General features: G+C 44.7%; 1 protein-coding gene across 7 annotated transcripts; it reads left to right on the top strand.

Annotated features, from left to right (window-relative positions):
- Positions 1 to 3,539: 3,539 nt before the first annotated feature.
- CAPSL (calcyphosine like) lies at positions 3,540 to 17,144 on the top strand. Of its 7 annotated transcripts, XM_081517337.1 has the most exons (8): positions 3,540 to 4,864; positions 6,010 to 6,047; positions 6,536 to 6,686; positions 7,060 to 7,262; positions 7,610 to 7,746; positions 11,139 to 11,316; positions 11,601 to 11,810; positions 16,866 to 17,144. In XM_081517337.1, the coding sequence occupies exons 5-8, from the start codon at positions 7,610 to 7,612 to the stop codon at positions 16,965 to 16,967; spliced, it is 627 nt and encodes a 208-aa protein (XP_081373463.1). In that variant the 5' UTR covers positions 3,540 to 4,864; positions 6,010 to 6,047; positions 6,536 to 6,686; positions 7,060 to 7,262; the 3' UTR covers positions 16,968 to 17,144. The 7 variants fall into 7 exon arrangements, with proteins under 7 accessions (XP_081373463.1, XP_081373468.1, XP_081373467.1 ...); XM_081517342.1 differs by lacking the exon at positions 6,010 to 6,047 and having other exon boundaries at positions 3,540 to 3,590; positions 6,536 to 6,682; XM_081517343.1 differs by lacking the exon at positions 6,010 to 6,047 and having other exon boundaries at positions 3,544 to 3,590; positions 6,536 to 6,677.
- The last annotated feature ends 595 nt before the right edge of the window (positions 17,145 to 17,739 follow it).

The raw sequence follows: 17,739 nt of genomic DNA, 5'->3' as shown, positions 1-17,739 counted from the left end.
ATTCTTTGGCATTTCCCTTCTTTGGGATCGAAATGAAAACTGACCTTTTCCAGTCCTGTGGCCACTGCTCTTTTTCAAATTTGCTGGCATATTGAGTGCAGCACTTTCACAGCATCATCTTTTAATATTTTCAAATAGCTCAGCTGGAATTCCATCACTTCCACTAGCTTTGTTTGTAGCGATGCTTCCTAAGGCTCTAGGAAGTGATCACACCATAGTGATTACCTGGGTCATGGAGATCTTTTTTGTATAGTTCTTCTGTGTATTCTTGCCACCTCTTCTTAATATCTTCTGCTTCTCTTAGGTCCATACCATTTCTGTCCTTTATGGTGCCCATCTTTGAATGAAATATTCCCTTGGTATCTCTAGTTTTCTTGAAGAGATCTCTAGTCTTTCCTATTCTATTGTTTTCCTCTATTTCTCTGCATTGATCATTGAGGAATGCTTTCTTATCTCTCCCTGCTAGGGTCAACTCAAACACTGCAGGAATAAGCTTTTGCCAGATATATCAGTTAGGAATACTTTCGGCTTCAAGTGACAGGACCTGATCAACATTGGATTAAGCAAATAGAAGCTTTATTTTTCACATGATGGGAGGGTGGAGTCCAGTAGTTGGCTTTACCAGTTTGGTAGCTCAGTGATGGTTGGGCTCTAGGTTGATATCTTTGTGATTCCCTTGGCTTTTTCCTCACAATTACAGAAAGGCTGCCACAGCTCCTGATATCACATTCTTGTTTAAGGCATGAGAAGGCAAAAGATATGGGAGATTTCTCCCAGAGCCCTCAGCACTTTCAGTTGAGTCTCTTTGGCCAGAGAGACATGGCCACCTAACTGAAAGCAAAATAAGCAGAGAAAGGAGATTGGAATCAGCCAGTTGGCTATTTCATAAAATCAACTGTGATTCAAACTCAACAAAATTAAACCTACCCTGAAGAACGTGGTTGTCTTATTCACTGCTGTTTTGTGGCACACAATAGATGTTCAATAAATATATGCTGCATTCAAGACCAGGACTAGGGTGAATCGAGGTAGGTCCCTGGGGCAAAATATTTAAGGAGATACTTACTTTTGGCCCTGGGCAAACTCAGGGTTGATGTCTGTACAATCCTGAGATTTGAGGGCCTCCTTAAACATTGTGCCCTAGGCATGTACCTTACCTAGCCCTAATCTTAACCCTGATTGAATGATTATAAAATGAAATTTCAAGATGTGTGAAATAAACACTTTATAACAATAATATTTATGAAATACTTTTTCTTAAATTGTGCCGTATCACAAACGTTAAAATAAGAAATTAATTCACATTCCAAAGGTCAGTAGAAAGAATAAAGACTATGACTTCTCAGACATGGGCTTTAGGGAAACATATTGACAATAACCAAAACACTGAATCTTAAACATCTTGAGAAAATGATTTTTGTGCAGAGAAAATTTGATAAGATGCCAGACTTAAATGACGTTTTATTTCCACAGTGTACTTACATCATTAAAGGTGAGATTAAATATCATAATAAATTAAATCTTATGTGGAGGTTTGCAATCCAAACAAAACCAGATGTTTCATATATTCATACACTGTAGAAATAATTTAAAAAATAATTTGTGGGGGAAAAACCACCTCACACATCATTTTATTAAAACAAGCAAATTAACAAATAAATAACACTAAGGCTCCAAAAGGAGTTAGTTGCTCAGTCGTGTCCAACTCTTTGCAACCCCATGGACTGTAGCCTGCCTGGCTCCTCTGTCCATGGGGATTTTCCAGGCAAGAATACAGGAGTGGGTTGTCATGCCCTTTTCCAGGGGACCTTCCCAACCCAGGGTTCAAACCCAGGTTTTCTGCATTGGAGGTGGATTCTTTATTGTCGAGCCACCAGGGAAGCCACTCCAAAATGAAGAGACTAAGAAAAATTGTTCATCTCGACCAGAAGGAAATTACACAGAACCTTTAATATTGATACTCTAGCACCGAAAACCCAAGGAAGGACCCCACGGTGAGACAGAGGGATCCTCTTTAGGACCCACAAGTGCCCTGCTTTGCTCTGCACTGCCGTTCGCTGTCTTCCTCTATCGGGAAATCCTTCCAGTTCTCCAAGGAATCTTTTCCTTGAAGCCTTGCCTCTCACTCATCTCATTTCATGGTCTTTCTCTGAATTCCCAAAGCAATTTCTCAGCACCTTGCCCTAACTGTTGTACATAGCGGCTGTGACAGAAGTGGACATCAGCCTTGACTCTGCCTCTGTCTTGTGGCACATTCTCAGGTGAGGGACTTCTGTTCACTAGAATCCTCCATGGGAGGCAGCGTGCTGATGTGTGCAAAGCTTTGAGCAAGGACTTGGTCTCTGGCCTGGTTATAATGGTCAGTATACCTGTCCTTGCTTCATGCTTGCATCCTCCACTTGCTGTTATAACCTTGCCCCCAGCCTTTCCCCTCAAGATCTTGCTCCTGCCACTAAAGAGTGACCTGGTTTCTAACAGCTGAGCTTCTCAAACTTAGGTGTGTATTAGTAAAGACCACCTGGAAACATGAAAATGCAGATTCCCAACACTCACACCTAGAGATGCTGTGTTTTGGGTGCAGGGTGGGCATGTCTATTTTTCAGTGGTGATCTCAGCACCCCTGCTGGTCCCAGGTCTTTCTCTACAGCGGGGCTTCTCCACCTGAGCACGACTGACATTTTGGACTGGAGAATTCTTCATTGTCAAGGGCTCTCATCACACGCTGAGCAGCATCTCTGGCCTCTACTCATTAGATGCCAGTAACATACCTCAGCCCTGTTGTGACAACCAATAATGTCTCCAAACATCGTCAGATGTCCCCTGGGAGGCAAGATCATGTTTCTTTGGAACCACAGCTCTATAACATCACCTGCAGAATTAGCATAGTCCCTCGCATATCTAGAGATGTTAAAGGTCTCTTTAGTAGACAACGGAACTCGCACAACATCAACAACCAGACACACACCTTTCGTTATACCTTTTCTGGGGTTTTCCCAGTCTTTACTGCAGAAACCACGACTCTTTTCAAATTTTAAGTCTTTCAGTCTCAGAATGGGGACACGCTAGCCACCTGCTAGGCTACTCTGCACACTGGGATCTAATATTTATTCTAGAGAAATAGTTTCTATGGGGAAACACCCTCAGGAACCGCTGTTGTTTTTGCCATCTACCCCGTAGTAATGACCAGTAAATTGAATAGATTGGAGTCAGCAGAGATGGTTCAGTTTTCCCCAGTTATTGCCTTCAAACATTGTGTGTTCTAACTAGATCCACCTGTGTTGTTGTAAGAGAGGAGCCGGCACAGGGCGGGAGGTTGCAATGCCACTAGATGGCACCAAAGACAACCCAGTAAAGAGCAACCAGGGGCTTGAGCGTTTCTCTCTTCCCCAAAGATTCTGTTCAAGTTTTTCTCTGAAACCAACGAGAGATTCCATGAACCTCTCTGAGAATTATGAAGAGACAGCCCTCCATGCAAGTTTAGCTTTCCGTAACCCATTCCACAACGGTTCCCGGAATGCAGGCAGAGAGCTTACTTAGCTAGTCGCAGGCAGCCGCGTGCCAGGACGGTGGAATGACGGAGCCTTAGCCAGGTCCAGTGTCAGGAGATACGGTGACCATAGCCAGCCCCCTTTGGCTTTGCTGCTGGCGCCTCCACTCATCCTTTGCCCGAAATATCCAGGCCTGCCCCCGTGGGGTCTGGGATGCGGAGCCACAAGCGAGAGCTCTGGCCGGGGCCTGGAACCCTCTCCCTCCGCAGCCCCTGGGCCCTTATTCTCCATCTCGGATGGATCGCTTCATCTTCTCTGTCCCCACCGCCAACACCGCCTTCCTGGCAGCATAAGCTCTCCTCTGCTTGATGCCAGCCTGGCTTCACCTCCCACAGTCAGCCTGTCCCACGTTCCTGTCCGTTCCCCACACTTTATCCAGAGGGGTTTTCGGTACAAACGGCCGTTCCCTGGCTTGAAACCCTTTGTGGCCTCCTGCCGCTCTCAGGATAGACTCCAGACTCACTACCGTGGTGTCCGAGGGTCTAGGGGATCTGATGCCTGCTCATCTGCCCAGTTTTATCTTTCTCCCAATTTCCCCTTCCCAAATCCCCGCTGGATCTCCACGGCTCTCTCTCACCCCCGCCACTACAGACACCCCTAGTCTTCAATCAGACTAAAATACTTCTGTTTCTCTAGTTATAATTGTTTTTTTTTTTTTTTCTCACTCTGGCTTTCGCACTTGGGAAATAGACAACTGCTCTCTTGCTTCTCGCATTCCCACGACCCTCGCCTGGGTGATTACCACCCTCACCTCCTCTGACAAGTTCTGAGAAAGCCCCACTCCAAGGCTGCTTAGCCTCATCTCCTGAGTTCCCTTGATTCAGCTGTCTGTCTTCCCCCGCCCCCGACTTCTAGCCCTGTGCTCAGCGCTTATTAAAGGTGTTTGTTGAGAGGGTGGACCGAACTGGCGCCTCACCCAGCAACCTGCGCAGACGCGGTTCCAACACAAGGTGGCGCTGCAGCCACGTGCTTCGGAGGGCAGCCTCTTGCTTGGCGCAGGCCCGGCTGGATGGGCTTTGTTGTCCGCACGCAGGCTCCTCCCGGCTGAGAGAGGGTCCTCCGGAGTCAGGGACGCTTGTTCAGTGCTGTGATGCCGGTGACATACGTTTGGGAACCGACTCCTCCCCTGGTACCTTCATGCAAACTTCAGAAGTTAGAGTATGGTCTTCACCAAAACTCGACTCATTCTGCCTTCTTCCAAAGCCCTCTGCTGCTGCTACTAAGATGCTTCAGTCGTGTCTGACTCTGTGCGACCCCGTAGACGGCAGCCCACCAGGCTCCCCTGTTCCTGGGATTCTCCAGGAAAGAACACTGGAGTGGGTTGACATTTCCTTCTCCAATGCATGAAAGTGAAAAGAAAAAGTGAATTCACTCAGTCGTGTCCGATTCTTTGCGACCCCATGAACTGTAGCCTACCAGGCTCCTCCATCCATGGGATTTTCCAGGCAAGAGTACTGGAGTGGGGTGCCATTTCCTTCTCCAAAGCCCTCAGTTCTTAGCAAATTTTGTTTCCTGCCTTGCTAACTAGAGGAGTTCAGTACTCGAAGTTCACATTTCTAAGCTATTCAATCAAGGGCTTGCTTCTTGGAGTAATTTGCTCCGGTGGTGTCTCCCTGGTGATTCAGAGAGTGAAGAATCTGCCTGCAATGAAGGAGACCTGGGTTTGATCCCTGGGTCAGGAAGATCCCTTGGAGAAGGAAATGGCAACCCACTCCAGTATTATTGCCTGGAGAATCCCATGGACAGAGTAGCCTGGTGAGTTACAGTCCACGGGTTCACAAAGAGTTGGACAGACTCAGTAATTAACATTTTCACTTTTTGAAACTATCACATGATAAGCATTAGCTACTTGTTGATGAAGTGGGTCATTAAATGATTAAAAAAGGTAGTTAACACGGGCATTTCAAGTACCGTGGTAGGCTGGATGGCAGGAGAGAATGTAATTTTTTCCTGGATATATCAGCTTAGATTCTGGAGGTAACTGCTTGTGGGGTCACTGGGTAGGGACGTCTGCAAAGTCAGATCAGGTGGGGTGTTTTCCCAAACTCTACCCTGCTCTCCTCTGCCTGGGGGCCATCAAATTGTACTTTGAAATGCTTTTGTAGTATTCACAAAGATGGTGGAGCCCTGCTTGGTCTGAAGCCCCAAGTTTCACTGTTGGCAGGGATTTGGGGGCAGGTCCTTAACCAACAAGCTCCAGTTTCCAAGTTGCCAGAGGAAGGGGTGGCACTGGATGACCTTTCGGGGTTCTGCAGTCCTGATGGTGTGTGAATTTCCGTGAGCCACGATGATGGTGGGAGCTGAGCAAGTTGCCTGATTTTTGTGCTCGTCAATTTCCTTATCTGTGAAATATGAATCATAGGAGTAATTAGCTCATAGGGTTTTAAAACAATGAGGTGAAATCCACCCCTGATAAAATCAGGCATTTAAAAATGTACGGTTGAATCTTCCTGTTGTGCAGCCATCATCTGTATCAAGTACCAGCACTGCAAAAGGAAAGTTTGTCCCATGAAACAGCCACTCCCACAGCCCCCCTCCCAGGCCTTGGCAGCAAACCATCTGTGTTCTGTCCATGGATTTGCCTCTGCTGGATATTTCATATACAGCTTGTCCCCTACATACAAACCTTCAGTTTGAGAACTTTGTGGGGAGACCTTCTGGGTTGTATTGGAGGGAGCTGCCTTGGAGGGCAAGAGGGTCATCATCGCTGATGAAAGGAGGAAATGCCAGCACCTGGGGGCTGGGGGCAGAGGGGAGCCTTTGAGTCAAGGGCAGTACCCTTGTAACACCAGTATTTTCTGCACCATGAATGTTATTTTTTTTGCATATCCATCAAGCTGTCTTGTTCCTTTTATTCACAACTCACCCTGAAAAAGAAATTTCTGAAATCTCCCCAATTAACTGGGTCAGTGGGCTCATAGGAAGATTAGTGTTTCTTGGAGCAGAGCTGGAAGTTAAAGATCATTTAATCTAATCTTTTCACACAGGAGGAGGAATCGGAGGCCCCGAGATTTGCTCAGACCTCACCAGCAGTGGGTTGCAGTCAGGCCTAGAACCTGGGTCTCCAGGTTTCCAGCTCCGTGACTTTTCCACGGTTATGTGGATTCTCAATGCCTGGCTACAGTGTCGGTACAGTTAGTACGTTGCTCATGCCTTGAAAAGTGGAGTGCTTCCCTGCAGCCACCATCTCTCCTGTTTCTGAATGTTTAAAACACAAAAGGCAAACTGTAGAAAAAAGATATAGCTATTCTTCAGGAGAGAGAGTCTATTTACCTTTCTCTGTCCTGAGAAGCTACTTAGGTGTTAATGGGTACTAACCAGTCAATCCAGGCATTCATCTGTACTTAGTCATTCAGTCATGTCCGACTCTTTGTGACCCCATGGACTGTAGCCCACCAAGCTCCTCTGTCCATGGAATTTCCCAGGTTAAAATACTGGAGTGGGTTGTCATTCCCTTCTCCAGGGGATCTTCTCGATCCAGTGATTGAACCCATGTCTCCTACATTGGCAGGCAGGTTCTTTACCACTGAGCCATGAGGGAAGCCTAGTCAACCCAGGAAAACATACTCATTACTGGTAGGAATCAGCAAAGCCCAATACTGAGAATCTCCGTGAAGACAGAAGCATCAAAAATTAATTATTAGACCAAAAAGGAGAATATTAAATCTGCAGTCAAAGGGAATATGGAAAATTCTAGATAAAAGAACAAAGCAGGTAAGCCTGGCTCAAAAAGTGTTTGGAGAAATGAGACTTATTTTTGTGTGACGAGAAGAGAGCTTCTGAGAGTTGAAAGTGTATCAAGGATGGCTGTATATTTAAAACTGTTGTCCAGGCTGCAGAGATCTGATGTTCTCAGGACTAGGTAAGCCAGTAATAAATGTGCCAGGACACGGTTGTTGCAGCTGAAATCTGGAGATTCTGGGAAGTTTGAGATGGTTCTCAGGAAGTGCGTGAGAGAGTGTGCTTTGAATGTCCTTCTCAGCAAGGCTGTGGTCACCCTACTGAGCCAGAGGCATGCGGGGAGGCGTGAACCCCACTGACCAGTGTGTATTCCCTCTCAGATGTCAGGGACCGCACGCCACGACCGAGAGATGGCAATCCAGGCCAAGAAGAAGCTCACCGTGGCCACTGACCCCATTGAGAGGCTCCGCCTGCAGTGCCTGGCCAGGGGTTCAGCGGGCATCAAAGGGCTTGGCAGGTAGGACCTGGGCTGTGGGCTGCAGGGAGATGAAGGAGAAAGGCAGAGTGTGGCCAAGTGAGGCTGAGTCTAGCCATGGGCCCTTGGGCAAGTCACCTCCTCCTGGGTCTCAGCTCCTCCTTTGTAAAATGCAGAGTTTGGAAGCACTAATTTCTGAGGTCCCTTGTGACAAGTTTTGATTCTTAAGTGCAGCTAGCGGGACAAATCAAAGTGAAGGAAGAAGCACGCCCAGGTATTAGAGACACCTAGAAGGGGGTGACAGAGGATGAGATGGTTGGATGGCATCATTGACTCAATGGACATGAGTCTGAGCAAACTCTGGGAGACAATGAAGGACAAGGGAGCCTGGCATACTGCAGTCCATGGGGTTGCAAAGAGTCAGACATGACTGAGTGACTGAACAACTACAAGCAGGGTAATGAGAGAGACAGTCCCCAAAGCTGTGACGCTAAGGGCTGAATTATCCCAAGAGACTTGCATGTAGTTCCCTTTGGTCTACAGTAGGACCTGGTTGTTTATCCACGCTAAATGTAATAGTTTGCCTCTGCTGACGTCAAGCTCTCAGTAGGGTTCAGGAGAGGCTGAGAAGTGACTCTGTATGTCCAGAGAAAGCAATGGATGTGCTATTAAAGCAAAGGATGTGCTATCCGAGCTTAGGATCAGACGTTTGGCATGAGTAAAATTTGAAAGTTCCCTCCAAAGAGGGATAGTGAATTAGAATAGGGAGGGAGCAATAGGGATTTAGAGGTAGTTGCAGATTTTGTTTCTCCATCACTTCCAGGGACACCGGAATCACCTGCCACCCAGGGATTCCCTCAGCTTCACAGGTGAACAGCTCCTGTTCCTGGCCCTCTGATTGTGGGATTAGTCCTCAGGCCTGGGAAACCTGAGTGGAAAGAGATTATAAACCTCCTAAGGGTGGGTCTTGAGTGTTGCCTATTGCCAAAGACTAAACCCAGTGCCTGCCACGGGTGGGACATCGTGCTATCTCAGGGCTTTCACGGGCGAGCAAGGCTTCTCCAAGGTTCATGGAGAACTCAGGACACCAAGAGTCACAGGGATGGGCATCTTCCTGGTGTGAGAAGTTATGTGTTAGAGACATACAGAGTGCCATGCTGGGGAACTCCAACCTCCCATCTGGTGGCTGTGAGGTTTCCTTTCCAACAGGTTCCTGAGCGCTGGAATGTCACTTTCAACAGTCCCCCACTCTCAGACCAAGCCCAGCTCTGTCAGAAGCTCAGGATACGGGCAAATGGATCCTGGTGGCCAGGCTGTCGTGGTCCAATGGGAAGACCAGCCCACTTCCCTTCAACATTGTATCAGTCCATCCTCCACCTTCGTGCTGGGGCCACATTCTCGTCCTCAGTGTAGACCCTTCATGACAGCCACTGTCTCGTCTGCTCCCTGGCCCATTCAGTTGAGTCTCTCCTGCCATCTATGCCACCTCCACCCTATGCCCCTACCAGCCCTTCCACTGTGAACCAGTCTACTGTGAACAGATACTGTCTCCTCCTTGGCCTTCTCCGTGAATGTGTCCTCTGCCTCCTCCCCTTTACTGGTTTTGCCCTTCCCTACATTTCTCCTCACAGAGAAGGAAATGGAAACCCACTCCATTTCTCCTCAAGGGTTGGCTGCCCCTTTCACCCCCTTTTTTGCTTATAGTTAGACTGGAATTATGTTTCTTTGGGGGCCACGGAAAAAAAGTGACATTCTCATCACATCAAATCAGGGACGCACGCGTACTATCAACATGAGGGTGATGGTGGTTTAGTCACTGAGTTGTGTCTGACTCTTTGTGACCCCATGGACTGTAGCCCTCCAGGCTCCTCTGTCCACGTGATTTCCCAGGCAAGAGTACTGGAGTTCGTTGCCATTTCCTTCTCCAACTATCAGAATGGCTTATCACCATTGGTGTTGATTTTGGTCTCCTGGCTGAGACAGTGCCTGGTTTCTCCTCTGTAAACTTGCTTTCCCCTCTGCCTCTCCATACTGGACTTTTCAAAGGAAAGTGTCTATACAGAGCCACACTTAGGGCCTGGGGAGCATGGCTTCCTCCTTCAGGACAGAGTATGAGCATAATTTATTTGAAATTCAGCAAAAGAAATTTATCTCTTCTCCCACATTTATCTACTTATTCAATCATTTATTTAAACCATTATTAACTCATGGATACGTATTTTATACTTTGGGTTATAACCCAACACCTTTTATTGTTTAAGTTGTTCCAGTTTTGGCCTTGGGAGCTCTTTCAGTTGGCTTCATGTCCGTTTGATGTATCTCCATCAATGTAGAGTTTCTTTGAGCACTTCTTTACTTTTTGGTATAAGATACTCCAAGCTTATCTTGCATATTTTTCTGCCCCAGTTCTAGAATCAGACGTTCCTCCAAGAAGCTCATTTCCTTTTATTGGAGAATTGTATTATAAACCAAGATCTAGACTCTAGATGTTTTTGTTCTTACTGAGGTGTTACTTCTAGGTTCTCTTAACTGACAGAACAAGTAGATACAGGTGTATATGCTAACCACTCTCTCTATATACATATCTGTAAATATTTTATATGTATTCATCTATGTTTATATTAAACTAAATGTGAGTTCCTACTGATGTCTCCAACTCAGTCCTTACTGATCAGATCATTCTAGCCCCCTGTCCTAGCTTATCTATAAATCCCCACTCCAACAGTGAGAAGCTTAGCTCCCACCAATCCTTTAACTGTTCGGATCCAGGGTACCCATATAGCAACATGGAAATTGTCAACTTGTACCTCCATGAGAAATATCTTTATCAACTAGAGTACAGAGGTTATGTGCAGCTCTTGTTGTCTTTAGTCTTATGAACTCTACTCATTTCCGGAGTTACTTAAGTCAGCACTTTCATCTTTCCACCCCCCTTCAGTGAGATTGTCTCAAACTTTTATAAAACAGTTGAATTCTCTCAGCACAATCTGTACTCCTTCCTGGGATTCCCTGATGTGCTAAACAATTTTTTTAAATGTATACATTAAGGCTCACTCTCTGTGCTGTGAGGTTCTATGGGCTTTAGCAAATGCATGTCATATCTCTTCCCCTCTAGTGTCATACAGAGAAATTTCACTGCCCAGAATCTCTGGGCTTCCCCCATCTCCCTCCCCTTCCCTGCATCTTTTTTTTTTTCTTGTTATCAGCTTTACAGCTCTGGCCTTTTCAGAATGGCATATAATTAGAGCACACAGCATATTTTTAAGCATTTGTTTTCTTTTCTGAGGGGCTGGGAAGAAGCTCACCAGAGAAGAAACTAAGACTTTCATCTTTACTTCAAAAAACCTTGAGAGTGACTTTCTCTTTGAATTTTTATTCTTATATCTTGTTCTTTGTGTTTTTTCTTCCTTTTTGTATGTGTATATTATCTTCAGAGTGTTTCGAATTATGGATGACAATAACAACCGAACCCTTGATTTCAAAGAATTTGTGAAAGGGTTAAATGATTATGCTGTGGTCATGGAAAAGGAGGAGGCAGAAGAGCTTTTCCGGAGGTTTGATAAAGATGGAAATGGAACAATAGACTTTAATGAATTTCTTCTCACATTAAGAGTAAGTGGTCCCATGAATCACTGTATCCACTGGGTTTGGCTTTCACATGGTTTGGACTGGCTGTTGTGAGACTTGGTTTTCGGAAGCTGATAGCACACCATGGAGGAGAGGGGCAGGAGACAATACAGGCTTAGGGATTTTCTGGAGCAGTCACAATGCACATCATTTAAAGGCACACAAACAATTGCAATTGCACATCATTGAGAGGAATCAGATATTTCATCACAGATGATACAAAGAAAGCTCATCAACTTGTGTATGTGGCTTTTTCCCTATGTTTCTAGCCTCCAATGTCCAGAGCCAGAAAAGAGGTGATTATGCAAGCTTTTAGAAAGCTGGACAAAACTGGAGATGGTGTGATAACAATTGAAGACCTTCGAGAGGTGTACAATGTAAAACACCATCCAAAGTACCAGAACGGTGAATGGACGGAGGAGCAAGTGTTCCGGAAGTTTCTGGATAACTTTGACTCACCCTATGACAAAGATGGAGTGGTGAGTGAAAGAGCTTAATCTAGTGAAATTTCTTTCTGTAATTATAAATGGGAAATGGGCCTCAAGCCTTAAAAATACTTATGCCATATATATATATATATATATATATGTATGTATGTATATATACATATATATGTATGTATACATATATATATATATATGTATGTGTGTATATATATATATATAAAATAAATAGAAGAAAAATGTTTCATTGGTGACTAACTAGAAAGCTTAGAATAAAAGTAGTAAAAATGTGTGTGTGTGTGTTTGTGTGTGTGTACACATATATTTGTAGAAGAGCCATATACAACTAAATACCCATCATCTGAAGACTGTGGCATTTTGGTTAACTGTTCTGTTTCGTGGTTGCCATATTTACCATACACAGCTAGCCTAATTTCAATGAGCTTGATGATAATACATATTTAACTTCACAATGAGACCATAATTCAATTTTGGGGAACATGGTTCACAGGGCATCTCAGGATGCTGCCTGCCTGCCTTTTCACACATCCTCCTGAGCATCATTTGTCGTCACACTTCACTACATGAAAATGTCATTTCAGGAAAGCATTCATTAAGGGAATGCCAGATAACAGAATTCAGTATGATTTAATCTTTGGTGGACTTTGAGATGAACTTCCATTTCTAAATTCCAGTGAACTTAAGGACAAAAGCAATCACCCATTTCCAATAACTTGTGTCTTCAAGTGACAAAACATGTTGCTTGGTAGGATAAGGAATACTGTTGCCATAACTGTATTTAAACTGAGATGGAATTGTTAGGTAGCTAGAATAGGAAAAAGGAGTCCAGAATGGCAGTGGCTAAAAGACAAGAAAGGGAAAAGCCCACGAAAATAGAACAAATGAAGGTTTGAGGACCGGAGTGAAGACCTCAGGTAGAACAAACAGCACTCCTGGCTAGCCCAATTTACATAGGGCAGGCCCAAGGGGAGGAAAAAATCATATAAAAAGAGGAGCCAAAGGGCCAGGGGTCTCTCTCTCCCACACGCACACACGCACGCATGCACTCTCTCTCTCTCTCTCTCATTCTCTCTCTCTCTTCTCTTCGCGTCTTTTGGGTTGGCATGCCCTCACACCTTGAGGACATATTTTCCTTTATTTTCTAAATAAAACTGAGCTGTAACATGGAGCTGTAACACTGTCCAAGAGCTGTGATGCACCAAGGGCTTTAACGTCCGTCGCTTCAAATTTTTGTTGTGACAAGACAGAACCGAGGAAATTACACACTACCCTGACAGAATGAAAGAAAAGTGAAAGTGGTAGTCTCTCATCATGTCTGACTCTTTGCGAATCCATGGACTGTAACCCACTAGGCTCCTTTGTCCTTGGGATTCTCCAGGCAAGAATACTGGAGTGGGTGCCATTCACTTCTCCAGGGGATCTTCCCATCGCAGGGATGGAATCCAGATTTCCTGCATTGCAGGCAGTCTTTGCCATTTGCTGGAGTGGGGAATGGAAACCCACTCCAGTATTCTTGCCTGAAGAATCCCATGGACAGAGGAGCCTTGCAGGCTACAGTCCATGGGGTTGAAAACAGTCAGACATGATTAAGTGACTAATCTTTCTTTCTTTCTTTACCATCTGAGCCACCAGGGAAGTCCAATATAGAATGTCATCTGTCTTTTATCAACATCCAGAAATGGGATTTTTGACCCAGGATTGGTTCTGCTCTGAGATGTCCTGAAGGTTTAAGGTGATGGGGAAGGGAGTTCCCTGTGTGGCTGGGGCAGCAGGACCCTGGGGACAGGGACTCCTGACCTCTTTGCCACACAGAAAGTCTTAGTGTGGCAGTGGGCTGGAAGCAGAGTTGCTGGAGATAGGGAGAGGAAACAAGCCTTCCTGTCCTAAAGGGAATTTCCTCCCATTTTTTTCTGTGAAACTTCATGGTGAGCCCTATGACCAAGGGGAGGTGGGGGCAGGAGGGAGATCTTTCTGTCATTTCTGCTGACATTTTCCTGCCAGGGGCAGAGAAATACCCTCCATTTCAGCCTGAAGTGATTGCAGAAGTAGATTTTAAAAAGGAGCCCAGATTCTGTTGGGCAGTCAAGTGCGTGGGGCAGAAACAGCAGAACCGTGTTTTCTTCCTCTGAGGCTGGCCTTTGATCTCTGAGATGGCAGTGGAAAAATAGTCAACTGTCATTTCCCCAAATTAGCCCATCTTGACGCGGGGTCCCAGGCTGTATCTACCCTCCTTCTGCAGGTGGTTCCTCCCCTTTGCTAGGGGAAACCTCAGCTGCCCTTTTCTCTAACCCAAGTCAGAATAGCCAGTTGTGATTCAGCTGATTTCAAGTTCCCACCCTGTATCTTCTGACATTTATCTTCACAAGCCACAGTAGGTTCTCAAGTACTCAAAGTAAGGGTTATTGGGGTTTTTAGCGGTTATAGCATTTGATGTCACCTGAACTTCACAGACTCTGCATAAACCCCCAGCTCTCTGAGTGCTCATCATCCAGGGAATGGATTATTCATGCAGGTTGCTAGCAGCCGTGAAGAACTGCAGAATCTGATTGTTTTTAAAGGGGTGGGGGAGGTGGAGTACAAGGATTTACAGTTTTAACAAGTGTCCCAAATGACTCTTATTCAGATTGGTATTCAAGATCTTTGCCTCTCAAAGATTCAGAAGTGCCTGATTTAATGACTAAATCTATTATGCACACCCTGGAGGAGGAACCGGCAACCCACTCACTCCAGTATTCTTGCCTGGAGAATCCCATGGAGAGAGGAGCCTGGTAGGCTACAGTCATGGGGTCACAAAGAATTGGACATGACTGGAGTGACTTAGCTTGCACACATGCACATATTATGCACAGAAACTTCACTTAGCATAATTATAAATCTGAGTAGTATTTTGCCTTTTCATACTGTTCATGGGGTTCTCAAGGCAATAATACTGAAGTGGTTTGCCATTCCCTTCTCCAAAGTGATTTTGGGCTCCAAAATCACTGCAGATGGTGACTGCAGCCATGAAATTAAAAGACGCTTACTCCTTGGAAGGAAAGTTATGACCAACCTAGACAGCACATTAAAAAGCAGAGACATGACTTTGCCAACAAAGGTCCGTCTAGTCAAGGGTATGGTTTTTCCAGTGGTCATGTGTGGATGTGAGAGTTGGACTATAAAGAAAGCTGAGTGCAGAAGAATTGATGCTTTTGAACTGTGGTGTTGGAAAAGACTCTTGAGAGTCCCTTGGTCTGCAAGGAGATCCAACCAGTCCATCCTAAAGGAAATCAATCCTGGGTGTTCATTGGAAGGACTGATGTTGAAGCTGAAACTCCAATACTTTGGCCACCTGATGTGAAGAACTGACTCATTTGAAAAGACCCTGATGTTTGGAAAGATTGAGGGCAGGAGGAGAAGGGGACGACAGAGGATGAGATGGTTGGATGGCATCATCAACTCAATGGACATGAGTTTGGGTAAACTCCGGGAGTTGGTGATGGACAGGGAGGCCTGGCATGCTGCAGTTCATGGGGTCACAAAGAGTCGGACACGACTGAGTGATTAAACTGAACTGAGTAATATTTATTGAGCACTTATTATCGCCCAGACGTTGTGCCAAAGACTTTCCAGGGATATTCCATTTAATAGGAGTAATGAAAATGTTTCTTAAACCTGATGCATGATTCAGACTTTTCTATGTTGAGTAACATTTTAAATGAACAATGAGGTGTTGCTATAAAGGAACTCCAGATGGAGCTGAAAGCTGGAGAACTGGGGAATGCAAAGCAGGCCAGAAATAAAGAAACTCAAGAAAGGAGCACATTAATGGTACTCTATAATTTTTAACAAAAGCTCTTGTACATGTATTCTTTATTTCTACTTCCAGGCATTGATAAGCACAGCTCAGTTACTAGCTCCATTCAATGTCTTTCTTCCTATTGCTTTTTACTCTTTTATGGGGTGGGGTAGAAGTGGAGAGGCAGGAGAAAGAGAGAGAATGGGAGAAAAGAAGGAGACAAGGATGGATCCTGTGACTTTTTTCTCTGTTCCCTTATAATTTCAGCACAAAATGCAAGTGGGTCAGTCAACTCATGATTCTTGGAAGAGATATGAATGTTCCCCGAGACTTGGTGAGAGAGGAGTTTACTGTTAGGGACTAGAAAGGGGTTTTGAATTATTTATGGATTTCACTTTTTGTGATGTTTTCAATCCCTCATGACACTGAAATTTGAAGGCTAACTGGTAAAGTGATAACTTTCCCAGACAACCGTCATTACGGTGTCTGTGTCCTCCCATATAAGCTGGTCTGTACTTGGGGCTAAATTCACTGGTCATAGAGATCAAACCAAAAAACAATTATTTCCCTGAGTCAACTAATTGTGTCTGCTAATATAGTTGAATTAGAGCACACTTGTCACATACACCTATTTAAAAATACATTGGCAACTGTATTTCTTCTCTCTAAAAGGAAAGGAAAGTAAAATCTTAGAATAAGTAAACATATTAGTTGAAACAGGCATGGAAGGAGAGAGAACCCAAGAGGGGATGGAGTGGGGGGATCTTTTATAACTTACCCTGTGCCTGGAATGAATCATATGTATCTTAAAAATCATGAAGCCAAGGAGTGTTTAGCAAGAAATCTCTTTCCTTATCTGTAGGATGGAGCTCCATTTTTGAAAGGTAAAAAACATGCCTTGTCTTGACACAAGAACATGAGGGTGGTATTTCTGACATGTCACAGAAAGATGATATTCACTGTGGTTAAAGAACACGTTTCTTATTCTGAGTTTCAGTCTCACTTACCTGGACAGATGGGCTTCTGCTCTTATAGGAAGACAAGATCTGCATCTCACTTTCCATTTAGGTTGGTTTGGAAATGTTCGAGACTTTTTTCCTTTATTTCCCTTGGCCACTCCCTTATAGCCATCCTCAACCTCATCTTTTTCTCTTTTTCTAGATCTATTCCTCAGTGGTGGCACTAAAAAGTCTCCTTGACTGAAATTTCCCTCCCATTTACAGGTCCTGGAGATGTGCCTCAACTGAGATGGTAAGAAGCAAAGCTTTTTTTTCCCCCTGACTTTTACACTGCAGGTGACCCCTGAGGAGTTCATGAACTACTACGCCGGGGTGAGCGCATCCATTGACACTGATGTGTATTTCATCGTCATGATGCGAACCGCCTGGAAGCTCTGAATGTATGACCTGGGAACAGGGGACCTTAAGGGCTGCCATGTACCTCCAAATGATTAAACATCATCTCAAAACCAGGATCAGCGCTGAGTTCATATTCATTCCAGGGTTTCTTAGGTGTTTACCTACACTGCATTTTCTAGGGCAGAAGAAATAAAGACATTAAGTATTTAACTGTCACTTCTCTGAGGCTGTTTCCTTAGTTCTAAAATATATGTCAGTTAAAATAAGGTCCATAAGTCTCCTAGAGCCAGGCTAAAAAAATTAGATTTCTTCCTTGGCTATTAATAAAATTTCGAATATTATAATCCCACCCAGGCACCTAGAATGTTTCTCCACCTCCCATTAGATGGTCCATTTCTAGGTTGAAGAATTTTATCTATTTTTAAGAGTGATGGTAAATCTCATGAGTCTCAGTCCTAATCTGGGGATCAGAAGGAGACCCCACGTTAGTCTCTATTTTCATAAGAGTTTCAAGTTTCAAAACTTGAGTTTCTCTGCTTGCAGTTTCAGTAAGCCTCGGTTTGGTCAATAGATTTAAAATGACATTTTGGGGTCATTTTAAAGGCTGATGTGAGACTAGAGACCTTTTCCTTGGGCAGTAGATTTATGTGGGACATCTCACCCTGTGAGTGGGCACATCACATCAGAGGTCTGGTGGAACGTTCCTCTCTCCCCTCCCTGCTGTGGGCCCATCACGCTGAAGTTCCCACCAGCACGAAGAGACAGAACGAGGCATAGACGAGGACCATAGGCACATCCCAAAGCAAAGTTT

This window comes from Giraffa tippelskirchi, chromosome 8, assembly GCF_054371585.1.
Source record: "Giraffa tippelskirchi isolate mGirTip1 chromosome 8, T2T-mGirTip1v1.2.pri, whole genome shotgun sequence".
In the NCBI taxonomy this organism is placed as follows: Eukaryota; Metazoa; Chordata; class Mammalia; order Artiodactyla; family Giraffidae; genus Giraffa; species Giraffa tippelskirchi.
This window is presented reverse-complemented; position numbering and strand designations above follow the sequence as displayed.

Excerpts from the sequence above, each read along its gene's own strand:
- CAPSL (XM_081517341.1), top strand. The coding sequence starts at position 7,610 with ATGTCAGGGACCGCACGCCACGACCGAGAGATGGCAATCCAGGCCAAG. Across the intron at positions 11,317-11,600 it reads AATTTCTTCTCACATTAAGA|CCTCCAATGTCCAGAGCCAG; the intron begins GTAAGTGGTCCC and ends CTATGTTTCTAG. Across the intron at positions 11,811-16,865 it reads CCTATGACAAAGATGGAGTG|GTGACCCCTGAGGAGTTCAT; the intron begins GTGAGTGAAAGA and ends TTTACACTGCAG.